The sequence below is a fragment of the Wickerhamiella sorbophila genome (genome assembly GCF_002251995.1).
Source record: "Wickerhamiella sorbophila strain DS02 chromosome Unknown contig3, whole genome shotgun sequence".
Lineage (NCBI taxonomy): Eukaryota > Fungi > Ascomycota > Dipodascomycetes > Dipodascales > Trichomonascaceae > Wickerhamiella > Wickerhamiella sorbophila.
In genome coordinates this window covers 708,297-731,215 of record NW_020194004.1, presented here as the reverse complement: position 1 = coordinate 731,215, position 22,919 = coordinate 708,297, and the positions used below count along the sequence as shown (strand labels likewise).

The 22,919-nt window shown below is 52.3% G+C and overlaps 13 protein-coding genes across 13 annotated transcripts; 9 read left to right on the top strand and 4 right to left on the bottom strand.

Moving 5' to 3' along the window:
- Nucleotides 1-542: 542 nt before the first annotated feature.
- On the top strand, nucleotides 543-3,491 carry B9G98_02273 (Pheromone-regulated membrane protein 10; the record flags this gene model as incomplete). The annotated part of the gene is made up of 1 exon (XM_024808830.1): nucleotides 543-3,491. The coding sequence occupies one exon, from the start codon at nucleotides 543-545 to the stop codon at nucleotides 3,489-3,491; it is 2,949 nt and encodes a 982-aa protein (XP_024664598.1).
- Nucleotides 3,492-3,972: 481 nt separating this feature from the next.
- B9G98_02272 (hypothetical protein) lies at nucleotides 3,973-4,914 on the top strand (the record flags this gene model as incomplete). Its single annotated transcript, XM_024808829.1, has 1 exon — nucleotides 3,973-4,914. One exon carries the CDS (start codon nucleotides 3,973-3,975, stop codon nucleotides 4,912-4,914), a length of 942 nt encoding a protein of 313 aa, XP_024664597.1.
- A 116-nt stretch (nucleotides 4,915-5,030) lies between these two features.
- B9G98_02271 (hypothetical protein) lies at nucleotides 5,031-5,417 on the top strand (the record flags this gene model as incomplete). The annotated part of the gene is made up of 2 exons (XM_024808828.1): nucleotides 5,031-5,056; nucleotides 5,123-5,417. 2 exons carry the CDS (start codon nucleotides 5,031-5,033, stop codon nucleotides 5,415-5,417), a joined length of 321 nt encoding a protein of 106 aa, XP_024664596.1.
- Nucleotides 5,418-5,973: 556 nt separating this feature from the next.
- Nucleotides 5,974-7,065, top strand: B9G98_02270 (FKBP12-associated protein 1; the record flags this gene model as incomplete). The annotated part of the gene is made up of 1 exon (XM_024808827.1): nucleotides 5,974-7,065. One exon carries the CDS (start codon nucleotides 5,974-5,976, stop codon nucleotides 7,063-7,065), a length of 1,092 nt encoding a protein of 363 aa, XP_024664595.1.
- Nucleotides 7,066-7,600: 535 nt separating this feature from the next.
- B9G98_02269 (Aspartic proteinase yapsin-3) lies at nucleotides 7,601-9,400 on the top strand (the record flags this gene model as incomplete). Its single annotated transcript, XM_024808826.1, has 1 exon — nucleotides 7,601-9,400. One exon carries the CDS (start codon nucleotides 7,601-7,603, stop codon nucleotides 9,398-9,400), a length of 1,800 nt encoding a protein of 599 aa, XP_024664594.1.
- A 49-nt stretch (nucleotides 9,401-9,449) lies between these two features.
- B9G98_02268 (hypothetical protein) lies at nucleotides 9,450-9,738 on the bottom strand (the record flags this gene model as incomplete). Its single annotated transcript, XM_024808825.1, has 2 exons — nucleotides 9,450-9,683; nucleotides 9,727-9,738. The coding sequence occupies 2 exons, from the start codon at nucleotides 9,736-9,738 to the stop codon at nucleotides 9,450-9,452; spliced, it is 246 nt and encodes an 81-aa protein (XP_024664593.1).
- Nucleotides 9,739-9,938: 200 nt separating this feature from the next.
- B9G98_02267 (Exosome complex component RRP43) lies at nucleotides 9,939-10,763 on the top strand (the record flags this gene model as incomplete). Its single annotated transcript, XM_024808824.1, has 1 exon — nucleotides 9,939-10,763. One exon carries the CDS (start codon nucleotides 9,939-9,941, stop codon nucleotides 10,761-10,763), a length of 825 nt encoding a protein of 274 aa, XP_024664592.1.
- Nucleotides 10,760-11,404, bottom strand: B9G98_02266 (hypothetical protein; the record flags this gene model as incomplete). The annotated part of the gene is made up of 1 exon (XM_024808823.1): nucleotides 10,760-11,404. The coding sequence occupies one exon, from the start codon at nucleotides 11,402-11,404 to the stop codon at nucleotides 10,760-10,762; it is 645 nt and encodes a 214-aa protein (XP_024664591.1).
- A 129-nt stretch (nucleotides 11,405-11,533) lies between these two features.
- B9G98_02265 (Uncharacterized protein C18H10.09) lies at nucleotides 11,534-13,066 on the bottom strand (the record flags this gene model as incomplete). Its single annotated transcript, XM_024808822.1, has 1 exon — nucleotides 11,534-13,066. One exon carries the CDS (start codon nucleotides 13,064-13,066, stop codon nucleotides 11,534-11,536), a length of 1,533 nt encoding a protein of 510 aa, XP_024664590.1.
- A 722-nt stretch (nucleotides 13,067-13,788) lies between these two features.
- Nucleotides 13,789-15,036, top strand: B9G98_02264 (3-ketoacyl-CoA thiolase, peroxisomal; the record flags this gene model as incomplete). Its single annotated transcript, XM_024808821.1, has 1 exon — nucleotides 13,789-15,036. One exon carries the CDS (start codon nucleotides 13,789-13,791, stop codon nucleotides 15,034-15,036), a length of 1,248 nt encoding a protein of 415 aa, XP_024664589.1.
- A 496-nt stretch (nucleotides 15,037-15,532) lies between these two features.
- On the bottom strand, nucleotides 15,533-16,999 carry B9G98_02263 (putative catabolite repression protein creC; the record flags this gene model as incomplete). Its single annotated transcript, XM_024808820.1, has 1 exon — nucleotides 15,533-16,999. One exon carries the CDS (start codon nucleotides 16,997-16,999, stop codon nucleotides 15,533-15,535), a length of 1,467 nt encoding a protein of 488 aa, XP_024664588.1.
- Nucleotides 17,000-17,209: 210 nt separating this feature from the next.
- Nucleotides 17,210-18,730, top strand: B9G98_02262 (Rab guanine nucleotide exchange factor sec2; the record flags this gene model as incomplete). The annotated part of the gene is made up of 1 exon (XM_024808819.1): nucleotides 17,210-18,730. The coding sequence occupies one exon, from the start codon at nucleotides 17,210-17,212 to the stop codon at nucleotides 18,728-18,730; it is 1,521 nt and encodes a 506-aa protein (XP_024664587.1).
- A 2,117-nt stretch (nucleotides 18,731-20,847) lies between these two features.
- On the top strand, nucleotides 20,848-21,537 carry B9G98_02261 (hypothetical protein; the record flags this gene model as incomplete). Its single annotated transcript, XM_024808818.1, has 1 exon — nucleotides 20,848-21,537. The coding sequence occupies one exon, from the start codon at nucleotides 20,848-20,850 to the stop codon at nucleotides 21,535-21,537; it is 690 nt and encodes a 229-aa protein (XP_024664586.1).
- Nucleotides 21,538-22,919: the final 1,382 nt, after the last annotated feature.

Sequence of the window (22,919 nt, the reverse complement as noted above, 5' to 3'; positions counted from 1 at the left end):
GAACTTTTTATCTGCGGAAATCTTTTAGCTTATGCATGATAGCGAACGTCAGCGGAAGAACATTGATATCAAACGACGGAGATTGAACTATGTGCCCGGGAATTTCTTTGAAATAGCATTAAACGATCGAATTTACCCGTTTGCCCGCATTTGTATGCACAAAGGTTCTCTGGAAGTATAATGCAAAATAGCCCCAGCACCTCATTTTCCGGGCTATCTAGATCAGTGATGCAAGTGTGCGATTGACCGGACCCACGCACCCAAGCAAAACACCCTGGGTTCGAGTTGAATAGGCACCGCTTTTGGCATGGGCCGGAAAGATGTAAAAACCCTGTTTCAATATAAATAATTCCAAACAAACTTCAATTGGCCCTTCCAAGCCCGCCTAACGTAGACCTCACGGATCCGATGGGTAAGGGGTTCCAACGACGTAATGATTTTCGACCTCCTTTTCACCTAATTGTATATTTTTAGACCTCACACCGCCCACGTTCAAGCAATTTCAAACCCTCTTACTATTTTTGTCTTGAGTTGTTTGGACAATGAGCAATCCTCCGGAAGATTCTTTTAAACGAAAAAATCCAAAATCCGTGAGGTTTCCAGAAGGCCAAGGAATCTCCTCAGCTCGGGATGACCCGTCCCGGAGATCTCTGGATAGCAACGATGATCTCTCCGACACTGCGTCGGTCGAGCTTGGACCAGGATATTCTGGCTCAAATGCAGCTAGTGGGTCCCATATGTTCCCCGTTCTTGAAGCCTCTGATGCGAGTTCTGACGACGAGAGCAGCGACGACGATGAGCAGACCCGCTTCAACACATTGGCCAACCGAAACTTGCCCACAGAGCCTCAATCTGGGTCAACGCCACAGCTCCAGATCACGCCGCCGCCACTAGTAGACAATAGCGCGCAAATGTACACCGGTCTGCTAGACGTTGGGTCGCGGGTCAGCGGAGGCTTAGCACCAGGAGCGGCTGAGGTAGAGGAAGAGAACTCTACGAAGCTTGAAGAGGAATACCGGCAGCGCCGCAACACTTTGTTACGGTCATTGGAAAAAAATCAAATGGCTCACTCTATGCCTTCGAGCCTGAACGGTTCTCCCCGCCTGGAACCACATGAGCCTGAGCAATTCGTTCCAGAGATGCCACGGCCATCTTATAATTCCCGAGCTCACGAGCTCAATGATTTTGAGCTTGAAAAGCGCTTGAAAGAACTTGAAACCGAAACTCTAGACCAGCGCCGCCTTGAGGACTATGAAAGCGCTGTTATACCATACGACGAGAAAAAATTGAGCAGAACGCCCTCTGAGGATGGGAAGCGGGACTCAATGGAATCAAAGCGCACTCGCGGCAGTACTCGAAGCCGCACGTCTGCTGAAGTAGCTGCTCAGTTGTCGGAAGACGCCCGAGCGGAGGCACGTGATTTAGCCGCCCAACTGGTCAACCAGCACGTTAAGAAAGGAGGAAACTCAGCCGAGCCTAATGATGCTCTCTATGTGCCGAATCATAACTATCTCATGAATGCTGGTCTCATGGATCTTGATGTGTGCGACGATGATGACTCGGACGGTATGCGTGACGAAGATGGTCCAGAACCTCAGATTGAAGGCGGCGATGCCCCTTACGTCGCTCCTCCAAAGCGGGTCAAGGAAGGTGTTCTCGGTGCCTTGCTGAGACTGTACGCCGACGAGGACGACAACAAGTCCCAGACGACCCTTGTCAGTTCAGCGAACTCGCCCTCCACTTCTGGGTTTCAATCTCCAGTTGGATCTCCAGACCTTTCGCCTGAGTTTTCCAGAACACCCACATCGCCGATGTCGTTGTCCGATGATCAGCAACGTCCTGGTTATTTCAGATCGCACTCGACCGATGATGTTGGAACGGGCGGCTCTAAAAAGCGGCCAAAGTGGTATAAGCACCGCAGCACACAATCTGTGATGTCTTTGAGCAAGTTGGCTGCAAGCTCTATGAGCACACTTGCTCCTGCTAGTGCAGACATGCTGCACTCGATTGGCAAGGACAAGGAGAAATCAAAGGCTGACAAGCAGCGAAGAGCAGCCGAAGCCCAGGCAGCTAAAGCGAAAGCTCAGGCGAAAGCTCAGGCAAAGGCGGAGGCCAAACGGCGTAAAAAGGCTCGCATGGCCGAGCGGTACCGCATCACTGTACATATCGCAGACGTCCTTCAGCGACAGCGGTTCATTCTCCGTATTGGCCGGGCTCTTATGCTTTTCGGTGCGCCATCTCATCGACTAGAAGAATATTTGGTGATGATTGCGCGTGTTTTGGAAATCGATGCGCAATTCCTCTATATGCCTGGCTGTATGCTTGTTTCGTTTGGAGACGTCACTACCCATACCTCTGAAACGAAACTTTTACGGGTTACTCAAGGTCTAAACCTCGTCAAGCTTGATCGCACACACGCAATCTATAAAAAGGTCATTCACGACGAGATGGATCTTGAAACGGCAGGGGAAAGTATTGACGAGCTGCTTGCATCCAAGCCGATGTACAACAAGTATCTGTCGGTGCTCTTTTTTGCCCTGGCTACAGCAAACTTTTGCGTTTTCAGTTTTGGTGGATGGTGGTGGGATATTCCCATTACTTTCTGGTTAGGCGGACTGGTTGGGTTCCTTCAGGTGTGGGTTGCGCCCCGGTCCGATTTGTACAACAACGTGTTTGAAGTCACGTCGTCTATTCTTGTCAGTTTTATTGGTCGGGCTATGGGCTCTATATGGCACAATGGCGAAAGGCTGTTTTGTTTTTCGGCCATTGTGCAAGGGTCGCTGGCGCTGATTTTACCTGGATATATCATTCTTTGTGGCTCTTTAGAGCTCCAGAGTAAAAACCTGGTGGCCGGTAGCGTGCGGATGTTCTATGCCATTATCTATTCAGAGTTTCTCTCGTTTGGAATAACTCTGGGGTCTCTTATCTACGGCTGGATTGATACAGGTGCGACGTCGGAAACAGTGTGCACTCGGAAGCTTGACGACAAATGGAAAATCCTTTTCGCACCTCTAGCACCGCTATTTCTGGGCATGGTGAACCAAGCAAGCTGGCGACAGCTTCCCACCATGATTCTCATTTCGTCTGCCGGATACACGGTAATTTACTTTGTGCAGAGAGCTGTACCGTCAGCGTCCTCGTTTACATCGGCAATCGGAGCCTTTGTTGTCGGGATTCTTGGAAATTTGTACTCTCGTATTGGCCATGGTCTTGCGTTTGCTGCAATGTTGCCGGGTATTTTTGTGCTGGTGCCTAGCGGTGTCGCCTCGCAGGGGTCGCTCGTGCAGGGCATTGTGTTGGCTAATGAAATTGTATCCAACACCACGAAACACGACGGCAGCAACCAGCAGGCTCAGACCACAAACACCACTGCGCTCGGTGCTACAATGACTTCTGTTGCTGTGGGAATCACAGTCGGCCTGTTTGTTGCAACATTGGTCGTCTACCCATTGGGTTCTCGACGCAAGCGGTCGGGTCTTTTCACATTTTAACCCGCCAAAGGAGGTCATGCTGAAAATTACTAAACTCCCGAAATTACGACTGTCAAAGCCACTCTTTTACTATACTATTTATTGTTTAGCATTCCTCTTGTACCATATTAAATTGGTTTAAATTTACCTCATGTGGGGTTTCTGCAACGACGCGATGGGTGCATAATGCACTAGCTAATTAGTGGTTAGGGCATTGACGCGCAAAGGGGATTAACCCTTTTTTGAACAGCACAAAAAGCATCCATCTCGTCATCGGCCACTTGACTGCGAATCCTATTGTAAGGCGAAAGAAAAGTATTTAGAAGTCGTCACCAGACTCACGAAAAGCATACTTTTAGCCAGTGGCACCACTCATCACTCTTTATTCAATTTTTGTTTCAAATTCATCCACCGTTTAGCTGCCCAAAACTAAAAGCTTGCACACCCATAATCGATGTTACAACCATTCCATACCCCTCCCCGTTCGATACAAACCCGCTCGATGTCTGTATATTCCCCTTTGACCGCATATATGGACACTGCCGTTCTTCCGGCCAACCTGCCGCCTTCGCTCACGGATGCTGGCAGCTCATCGCCTTTTTCTTCGCCCAGGACGATGATTCATAGTGGCTTGCAGAACTTTCCCGAAACTACGCCGAGAAAGCCTGGCAACTGGCACTTTTCATTGCAAAATTTGTCGTCGTCCCCGCCTGATGTGCCCTCACCCAAACCTCAGCTGAGCCGGATTTTGCAGCCCCCCTACGAGCCCAATCGCTTGGAAAGTGCGCATTTTGCTGCGGCAATCACTTCACGACGGAAGAGCGCTCCCGCGGCCACTCTGTTGACGCAAAACAACCCCGCTACGAAGCGGTCCAGCGACGACGCTGGCCTAGTTCTTTCGCAGCCGCGGAAGCAGCATCGCAACTTTAATGCTAAGTCGCCGGAAAGCGCAGAGTTTGGCCTGCAGGTCTCCAAGTTCCGCTTCGTTGTCGATGACAAGGGACACGTTTCTCTGCGCAGCCCAAAGACTCCGGAACGACCCGTGAAAAAGCGCAGTGCGCTATCCAGTAAGGAAATAAACGAGATCTTGAGCGCAGACTCCGATTCCGAGTCCGAGTCCGAGTTTGGTGGTGACCCAATTGCCTCCAACGATGCCATTTCGGCCTTTGCTCGAACACTGGCCCGTTCAAGAGTCGGTCAATTGGAGACAAAGGGTCATCGCTCTCGCTCGTCCAACCACGAGGCAGATTTCTACTCCTTTGCTAGTTCGTGCTCTGAACGAGAACCCCGTACCCCTACGTCCTCGGGCTCCTTGGGCGACGGCTGCGCTCGAATCTCCCGGCTTCTGCAAGGCTCTACTGCAACACCGCCTGGTGCGGTCTATGGATTTGACTCCTTTAATTCTTATGCAACTGGAATGACCCCTTACCTGCCGCGTTCCTAATGCTTGTTTATTTAATGCTTTGTACTAATAACTTTAATTTCGATCTGTTAAAATGTCTTTTGCTGACTGATGCTGTCCGGCTCGATCAGTGCAGAGATCGAAAGCGAGGTTTACCAATGCTTGATCTGCACGAGCGAGATAGGTCCTAGCACAAAAATATGGTCATGCTCCGGGTGCTGGCGCGTATATGATCTGAAGTGCATCCAAGACTGGAGTTCTCGCAGGAAGGACGAGCCTTGGCGCTGCCCCCACTGTTCAAAATTATTCACCGTGCGCAGGCTGAAATATCGGTGTTGGTGTGGGAAGCAGACAAACCCAGAGTCATTGCCGCATATGCCGCACAGCTGTGGTCAATCCTGTGGTGCCCGGTTGAAATGCCCGCATCCGTGTTCGCAAATATGCCACCCGGGCCCACATCGCGACTGCTCAGCAATGGGTCCGAAGGTATCCTGCTTTTGCGGCAGGCACAAGGTGCAGACGACGTGCCAGAACACCAAATATAATGGCTTTTCCTGCGGCGAAGTCTGTAACAAAAAGTATAAATGCAACCTGCACAATTGTCGACGAAAATGTCACCGCGGGGGCTGTGGGCCGTGCCCTGTGAAAATTCGCTCTCAATGCTATTGTGGCAAAGAGAAAAAAAGCATTGCATGCTCAAAGATCCCCAAAGGCTCGAAAGGATCTGGCGGTTATGCATGTAACAATATCTGTGGGCATATTTTGGACTGTGGGAATCATTACTGCGTGCAAAAGTGTCATCCGGAAACCCCCCACGTTTGCAAGCTTGTGCCTACGAAAGACGAAAAATGTAATTGCGGTAAGACTCCAGTCTCGGTTCTTTTGGGTCGTCCCCGAGAGACCTGTTTGGAGCCCATTCCGTGCTGTGATCAGATATGTGGCCAGAGACTATCGTGTGGACACCAGTGTCAAGAAAAATGCCATGAGCACGAATGTTCGCCATGTAGTGCTACTGTCAGTGTGGGCTGCCCATGTGGTTCTACTGTATTCAAGATCAAATGTGGGGATCCGGTTCCGCAATGCCAAAAGAAATGCAACGCTATGTTGCTATGCACGAGACACAAGTGCGAAAAGCTATGCTGTCCCTTTTCGAACTCGCAGTCCTCGAAAAAGGGCCGCAAGCGTGTTACACTAGAAGATATTATGTCCGATATGAGTCTGTCCGAAGAGGAAATGGCTGCGCATATGTGCACCAAGACCTGCGACAGATTACTTGGCTGCGGCAAGCACCGCTGCCGCCAGTTGTGCCATCCGGGGAGCTGTCCACCATGCCTGAGATCCTCGAGTGAAGATTATATTTGTTCCTGTGGAAAGACGCATGTTTTAGCGCCCATTCGTTGCGGCACAAAAATCCCAGACTGCACAGCACAGTGCCATCGTCCACGAGCATGTGGACACAAGTCCTTGCACCGGTGCCACGACGACTCGAAGCAATGCCCTCCATGCACCCAAACTGTTTTCAGACCGTGTGTCTGCGGCAAGAACAAAGTGCCAGTGCCATGTACCAGCACGACGGCCAGACACTGCGTCCATGAGTGCGGCAAGGTGTTGGACTGCGGGCACCAGTGTCGCATAGTTTGCCATGAAGGCGACTGTCCACCGTGCTCTTCATTGTGTCTGAAAACATTTCCCTGCGGCCACCAGCATACAGAAAAGTGTCACCTGGACTCGCCGTGCGGAGAATGCACCGAGGCCCTGACGGCGTTTTGCAGGTGCGGGCACCTGGCCTGTAGATACAAGTGTGGAGAAGATGTTGAAGTTTTCTGTAACGAAACCTGCTTCAACACCGAGCCGCCGTATGCAGATATATTGTTGCATATGTACGAGGCCCATCCAGCATGGTGTCGGATAATCGAGGACGAGGTGCGCCAGTTTGTGATCAGCGAGGATAGACGGCACTGGTTCAAGCCAATGAAGAAACCCAAGCGAAGATTTGTCCATTATTTGATCGAGCACTACGGCTTGCAGGGCACTTCGATGGACTATGGGCCCAACCGCGCCGTCATGGCGACCAAGACCGCGGCCTGCTGGTTGCCCCAGACCAGGCTGGCCCGGGCGATCCGGCTTGCCAGACTGCACGGTGTGCCTATATCAGCCGATGTGGGGGATAGCGACGAGTTTGATAGCAACTAAATTATTGTGCCTGCCGGAATGAATGGCCGCTCGCCCAGCAACCTGTCGCCAAAGCGGCCAATGACCCCCCGCGAAGCCATGGGTCGCTGTACCCTCCCCGGGTTGCCATAGCAGCACATGTTCCCGTTTAGGCGAAGTTGGGCCCGCCTGAGTAACCGGTGAAAAAAATGCAGGATTCCTTGAGCGATCTAAAAATACATTGCGGCGGTTCTGTCCACGAAAAAGCGGCAATTCTGTGGGGCATTTCGTGCATCCACGCGATACAAGGAGGCCTGCTGTAGTGAAGCGCACGCAGGTGTGAAATACGGCCCAGCGGCGCCCCAGGGTTGCTCTAACTGTAACCGCGCATGCCAGATGGGTGTTTCGTGACTTCGCCTAACCCTGCATGAGGCTGCGTCAAATTCCTTCCTGTTGAAAAGAAGGTCATTTCAAGCTGCAGTCTTCAGAGCATAAGGCACACTTAGTCGAAAGATCTGAGATTTTGTGGGTTGCCGTCCTGTCGTTAGTTCTCTTTCTGTAATATTGCCTCAGAAAGATGTATGTTAACGGTGCCCTCTGCTTGAGTATACTGGCATGTCTGGGACCTGTCGTGGCCACTTCCAAGGGCTACATCCAGATGGATCTGGAGTCGTCGACTGGTGCGCAGCCGGCCTTGGACCGCTACCAGCGCCAGCTTGCTCGCCGCGACGGCTCTATTCAAATGGACCTGACCAACTTGGCATCTTACTACCAAGTTAAGCTGTCCATGGGCACACCCTCCCAGGACGTGCTATTGACGGTCGACACTGGCTCGAGCGACCTGTGGGTGCTCGCATCCGACTCGGACGAGTGTCAATCTGGCCAATGCAGCTCGGGCTCCTCTTTCGACGAGAACAAGTCGTCGACTTTCAAGGGCAATACCTCAGATCCGTTTGGCATCTCGTACGGTGACGGAACCTCGGCCAAGGGCTACTGGGCCCAGGACGTCCTGGGGCTGAACGGACAGGTTGTTGAGGGCGGCAATTTCGCACTGGCCACTACAACGAGCTCTAATCTGCCTGTGTTTGGTATTGGTCTGGTGGCTGGCGAGACAGCAAAGACTCCCTACGATAATGTGCCTGTCCAGCTCAAGAACCAGGGCCTCATCAAAACTGTGGCCTACTCCCTTTGGCTCAACGATATTGACGCCAAGCAGGGCTCACTTTTGTTCGGCGGTGTCGACCACTCCAAGTATAATGGCCAGCTGTTGAAGGTCCCAATGGTCAACGACGGCCAAATCACCTCGTCTGGCCCGGCTACCTCGTTGAGCGTTATGCTTCACGGACTCTCGGTGTTTACCCCAGACAACTTTGAGGCCGAAATACTTACCACTGCTCTGGCCACTTTGCTAGACTCTGGAACCACCCTGTCATACCTGCCTACCAGCATGGTCCAGGCCATTGGTGCCGCGTCCAATGCTACGTGGTCAAACTCACTCAGTATGAATTTGCTCCCTTGTAATGTAGAAGGCGGTCTGACGTTCGACTTTAGTGGCATCAAAATTCGTGTTCCCTACCACCAGATGCTCATGGACATCAAATCCAGCGATGGCAACAAGGTCACGCTCCCCGACGGTGAACAGGCTTGTGCGTTGGGTATCCAAGGCTGGGGTAAAAGCCAGTATATTCTGGGAGATACATTGCTACGAGGCTGCTATGCTGTGTTTGATCTTGAAAATAAGGAAGTGGCTCTGGCGCCGATTAATTACTCCCCATCGTCGCCTACCATCGATGCGATCAGCGGTAGCATTCCCTCTGCCAGTGAAGCGCCCTCCTACTCGTCTACTGCCACTCAGGCAGGATTTTCTACTGTCCAGCTCAAGTATTCATCCATGTCCGACCCTGCACCAGGCCCCACCAGTTCTGCAGAATCGTCGGGTGCATCATCCGCAGTCTCGAGTGCCCAGTCGAGTAGCGAATCATCGAGTGCTTCTTCCGCTAGTCCTTCGCCCACTAGTTCGAACGCCACTTCTGGATCTACTTCTTCTATGTCAAGCACTATGAACAGCACCAGTATCCAAATGTCTACTTTTGCCTCGAACTCCTCCGACCTCTCGTCCCTAGCCTCCTCCACGGTTAGTAATAGCACTGTGAGCTCAGCCAGCTCAGCCAGCTCCGCCGTGAACTCAACAGTCGTCACCTCAGCACCGACGAGCACGCAACGAAGCTCGTCTACATCTCCAACTTCATCCAGTGTGGTAGCCACCACATCCACTGTAAGCGAGACCCACAAAAAGAAGAACGGGGCCTCTGTTCCGCTTCTATCCCGCTCAGTCGCTGGAGTGGCCAACCTACTTCTATTCTTATTCGCATTTTAATTAGATTATAGTGTTATTACTCAATTACTGCAAGTGTTGCTGCTAGCGGTCAAGTCTTCTTGCGAAACTTGTCCTGGAGCTTGGCCATGAAGCCCTTGGGTTTGGCCTCTTCTTTGTCGTGATGATGCTTGTGCTCCGAGTGGCGGGACCAGCGAGGCGACATGGCAGGAGACAGCATGTCTTCCTGCTTCTTACGCTTGCTTTCTTCGGCAGGAGGATCTAAAAGATACGAATCGCCCATTGTTGTTGAGAGGAATGCTGTCAGTTGGGCGTTGATCCGAGCCTATGTAGCGCCACGTACCCTAGCCCCTATCGTGCGACATTACATGGGCGTGCATCTAGGGCGTGGGCCGGCGCCAAAAGGGCTACAGAGCACGATCATCTGCTGAGATGTAATAGAATACGTTTCTCTCTCCCTAGCCAACCAGAAATCGGGCTATGTTTCAAATCACGTCAGGGTAGGGGTAGCACTCACAGACCAGCCTCCACAGACGCTATTGATTAGGTAAAAACTAAGTGATCTGGGTTTTTTTCTCTAATGGAACCGAGGAGTTTCCCGCCAGATGTGTTTGCGCGGCTGGCACCGGAGATCTATTTCGAGCGATTCCTGGAGCAAGGCTCCCGGCCCACGGGCCGCAAGTTCACAGAGTTCCGCCCGCTCCTAGTCCAGCAGGGCCGCCAAAGCGAACTGGCCCCTTCTGCATTGGGATCTGCCGTGGTGAGAGCAGGGCAGGCCACAGTCATTTGTGGAATATCCGGCGGGCTGACCGACTTTGAAAACGAGGGCGGTGTCTATGCTAATGTAGAGATCCACAGAGGTGGCCGCAGTGGTGCCCCAACTGCCGAGGAGATGGTGTTGACCCGAAGAACGCACGAGCTGATTTTGGCCGCCCAAATTGACCCATCTAATTTCAAGATCGATATTCCAGACTCGATTGAGCCCTGCAGGAAGGAGCTCGTGCTCAATGCTAGTATCAGAGTGCTCAGCCGGACTGGGCCCTGTTTAGATCTCGTTTGGGCTGCGCTGGTCGCCGCTCTCAACGACACTCGTATCCCGCTGTTCGCTGAAGATGAACGCACCCACAACATCATCCCAACTTGTGAGCGCAAGCCGCTTGTCTTGCCTGAGACGTTGGTGTCCTCTGTATCGACGTTTGGCCTCTTGAAATCTGGCGAGGTCTTGGCTGATCCCGACGGACCTACTGAAGAAGCTTGCATCTCCAACTACGTCAACGTTGCCAAAACCGACAATGGGCTGCTCACAAAATTTAGCCTGCTGTGTACAGACACGACGGACGGGGTTGATGCTGAAAAAATTGGAGAGATTTTATCGTTGGCAGGCCGGCCAGTGTCTACAGTCTAAAAAATGGCCTCTAGCTGTTCTAATTCCAAAGAGTCGTCGAGATACTTTTGCACCTCGTTGTTGCGGCGGACTGCTTCGTCGCTGAGCAGTCCCTCAAAAGCAATGACCTCGGCAGGAGGAATGGTCTTGCGGCGCACCTTGAAAACGTACTTGGCAAGTCCGAACGCATGCACTTTACCGTTGCGTTCGAATTGACCAATGACAAAAATCCATTTATCGTTCCATCCAAGAACACGCGTTTTGACATTGTACCAGGTGTAGATACTAATTTCACGGCGGAACACCATATTCACCGAACCAAGAGCTGTATAAACCCACTCGCCTCGGCCCAGCTCGATCTCGGGGTCCTTGAACTCCAAATAGAACTTGCGGAACAGCGTGGTCAGTAACTCGGCACGCGCAAGGTCAAAGTCACTGAAATAGGTCGAATTGGACTTGTGGAAGTTGAAATCCATCTCCATCAGCGGGGTATACTGCCAGTAATCGCTTGTCATAAACACGTCCCGCACCTTTCGGGGCCGCAAATAGAAATTCAAGGCGAGCCGTCGCAAGAACCGAATGTGGAACGCTAATGGCCAATTCTTGACGCATAGTAACGTCAAAATCGCCACCACCGTCTTGACAACCGCTCGCGATGACATGATGACAAACCTTAGTCGTCGCTGAATCGCCGATGTTGCATGTGATCTTGCTAGGGGGTGCTTTTCAGCATGCCGCTTTTGTAGTTGGTGCTAAGCGTAGACGGGTCCAGTAGTAACATCGTAACCTGGCTAGCTATGGGCTACTTTATGCGACTTGCCAAGGAACTTGACTTTGGATTTTTCAGTAGTTGGTGCTAAACTCGTAGACCGTTTGTACTTGTGAGGGTCCTTGCGGCTGAGTGTTTTGCGATCCCGCGCGCCCTTTCCACCTTCCCAGAACCTTGTGCGGCGAATTGTATAGTTGGCGCCGCAGAATTTACACTCGTCCGTAAAGTTTTGTTCTCTTGAGCAGGCACCGCATACCATACGGCTTGCAGCGTCGGCGATGTGATTCATTTCCTCGTCATGGCATCGGTCACAAGGAAACACTCTTTTGCAGCAGCTGAACCGGAACCATCGCATGGATTTGCGGTAATGGCGACAAGCTCCGTACTTTGGCAATGGCGTGCCCTTTGTCAAGTGCACCTTGTCAGTGCTGCCTGGCCGTCCCACGAGTTTGGCTTCTCCAAGAGTGTCAGTGGACAGCACATCGAATCGGAATAAATCAATAAACAGCGTGAGCTTTGCATGGCAATTGCGACAATTTTGGGTAATTTTCCTGCCAAAGTCCGGATGCTTGAATAGAGGGCCAGGCTCACTGCACTGCCCACATGTTGGAAGATAGGTGGATGGCTGTAGATCGCCAACTGTGCCGCCAGAAATATCAAGAAATCCCAGGGTCGAGCACATAGAATGTACATACTCTTTTCTGAATGCAGCCATCAGTCCCAGGCCGCATGTTTCGCAGGGTTCGGTGCGTGGCTTTGACTCGCCGCCGTACGGACCAGGTATCAGATTTGAAAATGGATGCATGTGTTTGCAACGCCCGCATTTCACGAGAATATTTAGACTGACTGCCTCAAGCAGAGCAATGTTTTCCATCTCTATGTTTGGCAGCACAATTTCTGTGCCCTTTTGCTCGGGCTTGGCCAGCGTAGTGCTCTCTTCTTCCTCGTCATCGCTAGCAAAGCGAATATCCGGCTCACTATCTGACTCACTCGTAGCATCCGAGTCTGATTGATCGTCCATACTCTCGGAGCTCGAATCAGGAGAAGACTCTGCTTGCCCAGGAGATCCCGGGACAGTGGGCGCTGCGTCGGGAGTGCTCTGCGTCTTTGGAACAGTCTTGACCACCCGTTTAACAATAGTGATTGTTTTTTGAGGGGGTTTGGAAAGTAGCCCTTCTAGTTCTTTGTCCAATCTGTCAAAGCGTTCTCGCAGCGTGCCCTGATAAGTGTCGAAAGCCTGTTCGACATTCAGTGCATGGCCGCGGGGCACCTCGTCAGATGCCAGGGTGATTCCGATTGGCTCGGGGCCGTGAGGATAGTGCCTTGGAAGCTTGAGATCAATTGGAAGCACCGAGATAGGGAAGGCAAAGTCCGGATCAGACGGCTTCAGCAGCAGTTGGAACGTCTCCTCATCGATTTTGGTCGTGGTATATCGGCGCTTGATCGAATCAAGCTCTTCTCGCCGTTGCGTTGGTGGCCTGCGATAACGGCGGATTTTTCTCGCCTGAGATTTAGCCGCATTGTCTTCTTTGACTTGAACCGCCTCCGCAGACATTGAAACTACAAGACCAATGCTGACCAAGAGTCTTCTAGATAAGGGCGAAGCTTCTAGGAGGACCTGAAAATTCCAAATGCATCTTTGGAACAGAAATGGAATATTCCACTAATTGAACTCCCAACCGACCGCTAGAGTTGAGATAGCACAAAGGACTGACAGCCAGGAATAAAGCTCGCTGATAAATCGTGCGCATCTAAATGTAAGCGTCGTATGCGGGGAGAGCGGCAAACCTACTGCCAATTGGGCCCGAACGAAACCAGCGTTTTCGGCGAAACTCAAGAGAAACAGTCCGCTTTTGACGGTGCACCACGCAGCAAGACCACTCACTCATACCCGCGGATAAATGCAATGCGATACCCCAATGGTCACATGGAATCAAAACTGGGGTAGCCTCTGACAAATTCCAGTTCAGGGTTGTGCCTGCTGCCGGCCCGAAGGTGGGGTAAAGGAGCTTCAGGACGCTGGAGGCAGTGCTTAGAGGCTAATAAAATTTATTAGCGGACACAGACAACACTATACTGCATGGCATTCGTTCAAGAGCTCATGTACCGTTATCGGCTCGAAATGTGTCGGTTGGTGCGCTCCAGACACCGGCCGAAATCCCAATCTCATGCGTAGACACACCTCGGTAGCACCCCACATATCGGGTTAGGGTGGGTGAAGGTATATAACTAAACGGTAGACCCGGATGAGGCTCCTTACACACACAAACCAAAAAAATGAATCGTCTGTCCAACGTCAACCAGCATTTAACTGCTAACGAGGCCTCTTCCAAGTCCAAGATCCTCGAGAAGAACGCCGATGACGTCGTCATTGTCGCTGCCTACCGTTCTGCCATCACTCGTGGTGGCAAGGGCGGCTTCAAGGAGACCACCTCCGGCGAGTTGCTGGCCAACTTGTTTAAGGCTACCATCCAGAAGGTCGGCATTGATCCCAAGGTCATTGGTGACGTTGTGGTCGGCAATGTCTGCAACCCCGGCGCTGGTGTCAACGAGCACCGCGCTGCCCAGTTGGTTGCTGGCATCCCCTACACTACTCCTTTCCAGGCTATCAACCGTCAGTGCTCTTCCGGTCTCATGGCCGTCAATGCCATTGCCCAGGAGATCATCACTGGTCAGATCGATGTCGGTTTGGCTGCCGGTGTCGAGTCTATGTCCAACAACTACGGCCCTAACATGATGAGCGCTTTCCCCGCTCGCTTCACCGAGAACGAGGCTGGTATGTCCTGCCTCATCCCAATGGGTATCACTTCCGAGAACGTCACTGAGAAGTACGGCCTTACCCGCAAGGAGCAGGACGAGTTCGCCGCTGCCTCTTTCCAGAAGGCCGAGAAGGCCCAGAAGGAAGGTCTCTTTAAGGAGGAGATTCTGCCTTTGCCTGCCATCAAGATCGACGAGAACGACAACGAGTCCGAGGTCACTATTTCTGAGGACGACGGAATCCGTAAGGGCGTCACTGCCGAGTCGCTTGGCAAGCTCCGCCCTGCCTTCAAGTCTGACGGTGCCACCACTGCCGGCAACTCTTCTCAGGTCTCTGACGGTGCTGGTGCCGTTATCCTGGCCCGCCGCTCTGCCGCCGAGAAGCTTGGTCTGCCCATCATTGGTAAGTGGGTTCACGCCAAGGTCGTTGGTGTCCCCCCTGAGATTATGGGTGTTGGTCCCGCCGTTGCCATTCCCGCCGTTCTTAAGGACATTGGTTTGACCGTCGACGATGTCGACATTTTCGAGATCAACGAGGCCTTTGCTTCCCAGGCCCTCTACTCTGTTCGCTCTGCCAATATCGACATCAACAAGGTCAACCCCAAGGGTGGTGCTATTGCGTTCGGCCACCCTCTCGGTGCCACTGGTGCTCGCCAGGTCTCTACTCTTATGACTGAGCTCAAGCGCACCGGCAAGAAGATTGGTCTCACCTCCATGTGCATTGGTACGGGTATGGGTGCTGCTACCGTTTTTGTTTCTGAGGCTTAATTATAGATATATAAAATATGATCAAACAATCACGAATAACATTTTATTTCTCCGCATTGACTACCTGATTAGGGGCACTGAGAAAGGCAACGGTGAAGCTTTCAAAAAAAAAAGAAAGCCGTAAACCATCAGATAACAACAATGAACATAGCACGTGCCATCCGGGCGCCGTCTCAGACATAGAAGCTGGCTGCGTTATTGCTAACCTGACCGGTACTCCTATTCCAAGGCCACGTAATTACCTGCGCTTCCGTAGAAATTAGCGGCCACCCTGAGACTCGAACCGGACACGCACCTAATTCCATTGAAATTCAACAGACTCCGGAAAACCCATTACAGGCAAATATTTTTGGGAAATATTGGTTTATATAGTGGAAAATCAATGTTTTCTTGGTGGGTCTTTTAGGGTTTTTTTGGGGGTTTTATGTGAATTCTCCGGCCCTTCTTGAAATAGAATAATTTACCATGTATTTTACGTTCTTCTCTGTCGCTAATATCACACTTGCGGCCGTTGCCATGAAAATATAATCCCGTCAGAGGTGGTCGCCGAAATGGCGCCCTTGTCAAATAGAATATCACAGAATGAAGCAGGCTCGAGGCCCTCGATTTCCGGTGCAGACTGAGCGACAGGGAATATGACAGGAACATCCGAATGAGGTACAAACGGGTGTACCTGGCTGTCTCCCAGCATTGTTGGTCGCTTCATCTCCCCGCTCAGCCGGTGAGGCAGGGTATCCGGAGAAAAGTCCCAGAGAATGATTCTTCCGTCTTCACCCACCGAACCAATTCTATATGTAGCTGCTTCTGTTTGAAAAATGTCAAAGGCAACTGCTAATACAAACGCTCTGTGGCCCTCTAGCCGAGCTACGATGTCCATCGTCTCCAGATTGTAAATTCCCAAACAATCATCTTCACCACCAATAACTAAATACTTGGAGTCAGGCGAGATTTCCATGCAGGTGACTGCGCCGAAATACGACGGCAAGATATCAGACACTCTTTGTTCCGCCATATCAATAATCCGCACATAGCCATCCCGCGAAGACACAGCAAGAATACCACCGCCATTGAACTTCAGAGCAGTGATCTGATCGTTTGAAACATTGTAAAAGGCAATGGGGTTGCTTTTGTGCGGAGTTGTGCCAGATTGAATAACCTTTAGAGACGGCGTAGAGAGGTTCACGTGATGCGCAGTGTTCGGAGTGGACAGCGGTGCGCCATCTTCCCTTTCAACATCATATATACCGACTGACCCATTTCCATAGCCAACTGCCACAATTGTCGAGGATTGCGGTACCCAGGCGATGGCGGTAGCTGGCGCGTTTGACGCCAAAGTGCCGTCTTTGTTCATGCGAGAGAACCGGTTGGAAATACTTTCGATCCACAAAACCTCGCCGTTAGACAAACCAACTGCAAGATCTAGCTGTGTGGGTGACGCCGAGAACCGGTTCACGTCGGCTACAATGGGCCAAGCCTGAGTGAACATGATCTTGGCAAGCTGTTGGTTTCGGTTCGGTGCATTGATGTCCAGATCCATTAGAGCCAAAATACGGCCAATATTCACCCATGCCAGCGATGAGCTTTGGCCCTCTAGTAGTCGTTTGGCGTACCCTTCGTACACGACAGCCATTGAAATCACCGATGCCTTGTTTCTCAACAACGAGAGCTTGGGCTTGTGCCGGCCATTGCCGCTGCTCTGGGGCGACTGTAACGACGACGACGGAATTTCAGCGAATCGGCAACCCCGTGTAGCCGCCATGGGTTGAGCCAAATCAGCGGCGAGCGGATTGACGGCCCCCGAGGCGAGGTCAGTCTGTATTGACGAGGGCATGGGCACCAGCAATGCCTCTAGCGGTACGTAAATACCTTCTGGAGTCTCTAATGCATACTGCATCGAGACCGGTTTACTCGGGCTGGCTGTTTCAAAGCCTAGGCCTGGAGGTCGGGCTGGAGGTTGGGGCATTACACAAGTTAAGAGATCGGCAGGGGGGGAAATGCACAGATCGTTCGCGAGGTTAGCGGTCTGGAGGGGTCCCGGAACCGACGTTGTTGAGATTTTCCTGGTATATGCTGCAAAGACACCAGACTACCGTGGCTATATAGTATTGTCTACACGACTCTACCTACCATCTAATACCTATAGTTCGAAGGATGGGCATTTTGACCTTTAGTCATGGAGGACGTCCAGCGGATTAGCGCACAGCTTTCCGAAGCGCTGAACCAGGCGGCGGACCAGGATGTGGAGCTGCGGCGGCTTCGACGAGCACTTGAACAGGCCCAGCTTGAAGCGGCCGAGGTGGTCAAAGCGAAAGAGGAGCTTACCAAAGAGCGAGAGAAGCTGGCGGCCGATCTGGCGGCGGCTCAGGAGGCGAAACTGCGCGCAGACAACGAATTGGCGGATCTGAGTTCGGGGCTACTAGCCGATGCGGGCGAAAAAGTCCGCGAAGCAAACGTGAGGGCCGCAGAAGCCGAGCAACGCGCCAAGGACATCGACGCTCGGCGGGCCCGGCAAATAGCAGAAATGGAAGAGAACCATGCACAACAGGTGGCTGTGTTGCAGGCAATGATAGCTGCGGAGGCCGAATCTGACGCTGCGGCGGCTCCGGAGACCAAAGTAGACAATTACATCACGCACATCCCCAGCTTTGGCACCCGCGAGGTCGATCTGACGGACAACGATGATTTTGCTGAGGCATTGGAGGCTGCGCAGTGGACGTCGCCTTTGCGGCCCACTGCTCGAACAGATCTGCCCGATTTCAAGGACTTTATGGCGTTGGCAGGCACAGCGGCCAGCCTCCAGCAGCAGAAAGACAGTTTTTTGGCGCCGTTCCAACGGTCGTCGACGCCAAGAATGCCGCATTTGTCGACCATCAGGTTTGCTGCCCGCACTATTGCCGAGGACGTGGAACCCACCTTGCGGCTTGACAGCGCCGTGCACCTGAGCTGGCTGGTCCGACGAGCCTGGTATGGGGCAGTTGTTGACGGCACGTTGCTCATTGAGCCTGTTTCGACTGCATTGAGGGCATGGGCGACTCGGCCTTCCAACCCCTGTTGCCTTTGTGGAGAAGCTCGCACTACCCCACAGTATGCCAGACTGTACTCTGTGAAGCTGCCCAAGGACCCTACAGACTATATTCTTGGTTTAGAATGCGTTGTGCGGGTTCGCGCTGCGTGCGAGTATATTGCATTTCTACGTTCGCTGCGGGACGGCGTGCGTAAAGTGGACACACTGGAAGCTGCTCTGGCGGCCTGGCAAGAGTGTCTCAAACTGCGAGAAGAGATGTTCTGGTCCCGGTCATCTGGATTCTTTGCAATGAAGCGTGAAGCAGTCGATAGAGCGTACGTTCCACCTACTCCGCGGGTGAACGAGTCACCCAGTTCATTACCCGAGAATCTGGAGACCCCGATCCTCCCCCAGCTTGGCGACAAGTCCGGCAACTTGGACGAGGGCGAGCCCGAGGAAGAGCACACGCAAGGGGAGCCAGCAGACCCTCGCGGTGGTCGACTGGCGGCCGATGCTCTGGGCATTTCCAATGGAACCAAACACAAGGACCAGGACGCTCAATCGGCCCGCGAGGGTTCTCCTGTCGGTAGCCACGGCACCAGCAGGTCGCCTGCAGACGTCGATGGAGATGCAGTTTCAGAGTCCTCGGCGAGCATGCGCAGTGCTCACTCCAGCTATGACGCCGAATGAGGTATGCACATGACGACTTTGTAAACTAGTTTGTTAATTTAAAAAATGGGTTTGAACTTTTCGTCATTGGATGCGAAACAGTGCCCCATCCGGTCCAGTGACGTCGCATGCAGATGTCGACAGTGGGGTCAGCTGCGGACAAACTCCCGGGACATGGTCGATGACCCAGTGAAAAAAAAATTAACGCGCAGTGAGGGTTGACGCCCCAGCACCCGATTGGGAGATATGCGCCCCGACATGTGCAAAATTCTCCGGAATCACACTAAGTCAGACGAGGCGATTGAGCGATCCATGGCTATATAGCAGGTATATTCATTGTATAGACGGCGAAATTTTCTCAAACCCTCGCCAGGCCATCACCCAGGGCTAGATGATATCCCAGAATTACCGGTAGGCAATGCCGTTTGCGGGTTATAGCGGACTGGGGGGTGTGCTGCCTGCGTGTGGGATGTCACATCACAGAAGCCTGGCGTGTGGGAGTTGCGCTTACCTAAGCATAATAGCCCGCTCGCCAGCTTGAAGAGTTGTTTTTTTCGCCGCGAATCAAAAGCGGAGCTCTGTCAGCAAAGCTCCGGCGGGGTTGAGTGAACAGGATTAGGAACTGTAGCCAACCCGAAGAAGCTTTGTTTGTGCAGATATTTTTTTGTTGAAGCCAACAGATGATCACAAAGCGAAAAAATGCGGCGAGGGGCGGCGAATTAAAAATAAATAGCTACGGTCCCCCACGTTCTGCGTCCCCACGGCTGAGGTTGAGGGGGTAACGGGGGCTACCGGCCTTCGAAGCCACGAGCCGTCGGATAAAGCCGGGTCATTATGTGATCCGGGGCGCAGATGTATGCATGAAATGCGCATATTGAAAATCTTAGACTTATGTACCCTAAGCTCAAGAACCCACGCCTCCCCTTTCCCATTTGGAGAAATCGTTCTAAATACATCAATAAGCGTTAGCTGCTTAGAATCTTTTTCTTCACTTGCTTATCATACTCAATCTCGCTTGCGGGGCTTCTCTTGGTGAATTTAATTCCCCCCACAAGCATATTTCCACACAATACTGGCTTTTCGTATGAACCCTGAAGGAGTTCCAGCTCCAAGCAACATGGACACCCTCTTAACAGCTGCCGCTATCGCTCTGCCCCTGCCAGCTCAACCGGCTCTGGATAGGCCAGTAGCTCGCGAAAGAGGCGCCAGCGTATCCAGCTCCAATTCGCAACACGATTCAACAACCCCCCCACACCAGGCCATCAGCGGCTCCAAGCGGACAAAGGTGTCTCGCGCCTGTGACGAATGTCGCAGAAAAAAGGTAAGTTTTAACTCTACAAATGTCCCCGAAACAAGCTACTTGCTAAAAATCTATTTGGATCGCCGAATCAACTGCCCGCCTGGGGAGGGTTTTGCTACCGTGCCTTGACCGAGGTATGGTGACGCAACCTTCCCCCGGACGGACTACGCCCTACTGAGGTCTTGCTGTTTGGCTATTTGCACTTTTTTTTTAGCAAAACTGACTTTTCGATTCCCCTCTGTGGACGTTTATTTCTAATGTCCGTGGACGGAGATGTTGGGTTTTGTTTTTTTTTTCTTTGCCAAGACTGTTTCACTAACCACAGATCCGCTGCGATATCGAAGCTAGAGGGACCTCATGTTCCTCATGTCAGAGAGCCAACGCAAGCTGCACGTTTTCTCGGGTCCAATTAAAGCGTGGACCTTCAAAACGAAGCCGCAGCCACAGTGAGGTTCTGCAGGGCCAGCGACTCTTCACACAGGAACAACTACCAGGCATAAATTCTCTGCTGTCCTGGAGACCGGAAGCGGTTGCCCTCGCGCAAGCCCAAATGCCCCATGTAATTGCTGGGCAGTCCCCGCATCCCATACCTAGCCCAGTTTTCAGTTGTCCAGCAGGTGGGTCGACGGGAGCGACGAGCCAGGCGCAGCTCTCGCCGCCTACCACATCCAGAGCGCTGCAAAATACTGCGTTTAATGGCCAGCCGGTCAAAGTAGAGTCCCAGCCCGGCTGGCAAGCCGGAACGAGCCCGCAAATCGGACCCCGCGATATCCCGTCGCCCCAGGGGGTGAGCAACGCCGCAGCTCCGCCCCCAGCAAGCACCAGCCCGGCAATAATAATGTCTCAACATGGCCGGCGAGGCTCATTGCCTGTGCTCACTCCTACTCGGGGCTTCGACGTGGACCCGTTCGCGCTGTCCCATTATTACCAGTACTGGCACCCCATTTTCCCTATTTTGCCCAATTGTCCGAACTCTTTGCATCAACTACTCGCATTGGCGCCTGCTATTGCGCCTTGGCTCATTGCTGCTATCAATGGACAGTTGTGCGCTATGCCTATCGATCCCCAGCAGTGTGTCAATGACACCCAGAGGGCAATCCAGTTGATGGCTCTTATGCTTATCTATTTGCGCACTCTCGACTACACGTGGCTAGGAGCGGTCGTCGCCAACGCAATAGCAATCAAGCAGAACGGCGGCGGCCACGGTGCTCGTCTATATTATATTGCTCTTGTGTTCGACCGTCTGCACTCGCTCACCCACCACTACCCTCAGCTTATCCGTGACGACGGCGCCAGCACCAGCCCGAAAACGGTAACGGAACCTATGCAGCGAGAGCTCAAACTGCTCGAGCTCGCCAATAAGGAGTGCTATACGCCGCCGCCCGAGCCCTACGAGCCGGCTATGGCAGCCTTTTGGTGGCTCGGAAACCTCGACGGCTCGCCGTCCGCCAAAACAGAGCTCTCTCGCTTGTTGCCAGCTCTACTGGAGACCCCAGTGGCTGGCTTTGTACGCAAAGCTCTTTCATAGACTTTGTATAGCTATTTATTTTACAGAATATGTCTCGCCCTTCTTCTCCGCCTCGGCCTGCTTGTTCATTCTCGTGATGCAGGCTCATGCGTCAGACAAAAAACACTATGCATCAGGCGAGTGGGGTTAGGCGTCCCAGTGGCTGCATGAGAAAACCTCAAATCTATGGGATGGTCGCGCTTCTGGAGTGCAAATAATTTCTGGCTTTAGAGTGTGTAGAGCATATAACTCTGCTTGTTACTTTGGTTTTCCTTTTTAATCGGCCGTTCATTCTGTCACGATTTTCTGCATCTGGTGTAACTTTGCAGCGGGTGAAGCTTTGTCAAAACACAAAGGAGACGAGCTGAATCAAATGATTCCGGGTCCGTGCTGGTCTGTAGCGGGCAATTCGTGGCAAACGTGTGTGCCGGAACCCACTATCAGGCCACGGTGGCCTGCAGAATAAGCGTTACAGTGCTCTGATCCACCGACCAATCGTTGGGTCCCCGTTGGCTGTTAATTCGATGCCGGCCCCGGACATGGCCATAGCCCCTAGGGGCCGGTGATATGAGAAGAAATGGTATGAGACGAGGCTGTGCATTCGCACAAGGCATGCGGCTCGCAAAACCTATGTTCAACTATCGCTACGGAGAAAGACGTGATACGATAACTTCTTGCTCCAAAGACACATTGTTGATTTCAGCCGACCGGAGATGCTAAAGCGACCAATGGCTAGGCTCTCCAGGCATGGGTGCATAATTTGTTACGGTGCAGCAAAATGAGCCATTTTGCATTCTTGCCGGCTGTGGCCCACGCATTTTACAGCTCAAGAGAGTTGCATGTGTTACACCGTTATTCTGCGTGTTTCCAGCAACAGGTTTTGGGAATAGGCTTGGCCAGAATGCGGACTTAGCCGAGGCCGCAGGCGCAGTGTCTTCCGACTCTGCCCGGCCTCTGGAAAGTTCGATTTAGGTCGACGATGCAATGCTGCTTACAGCGGGATAGATAAGTCCAGAATACAACGGACTGTTGCGGCCTAGACTGCCACGAGCTGTTCCGGTTGCGATCCAAAGTAGTTGTTCCAGCTAGAATGCCAGGGTGCTGGGATGGCAGGTGCTGAATCCAACTCTGCTGGGCTCTGGATTGAACTTGGGAGGGTGTGATGCTGTTTAAATTGGAATAGATGTAAATTGAATGCCAAGGCTGTTCGGGTGGAATGCCACGAGCTGCTTTGGTTAGAATGCTACAGGTCGTTCCAGCTAATGCCAGGGGTGCAGGTGTTGAATCAAACTCTCTTCAGCTCTGGATTGAACTTGGGTGGAGGTGAATGCTGTTTAAATTGGAGTATATGTAACCTGATTCCCAAGGCTGCTCTGGTGGAATGCCACGAGCTGTCCTCATTA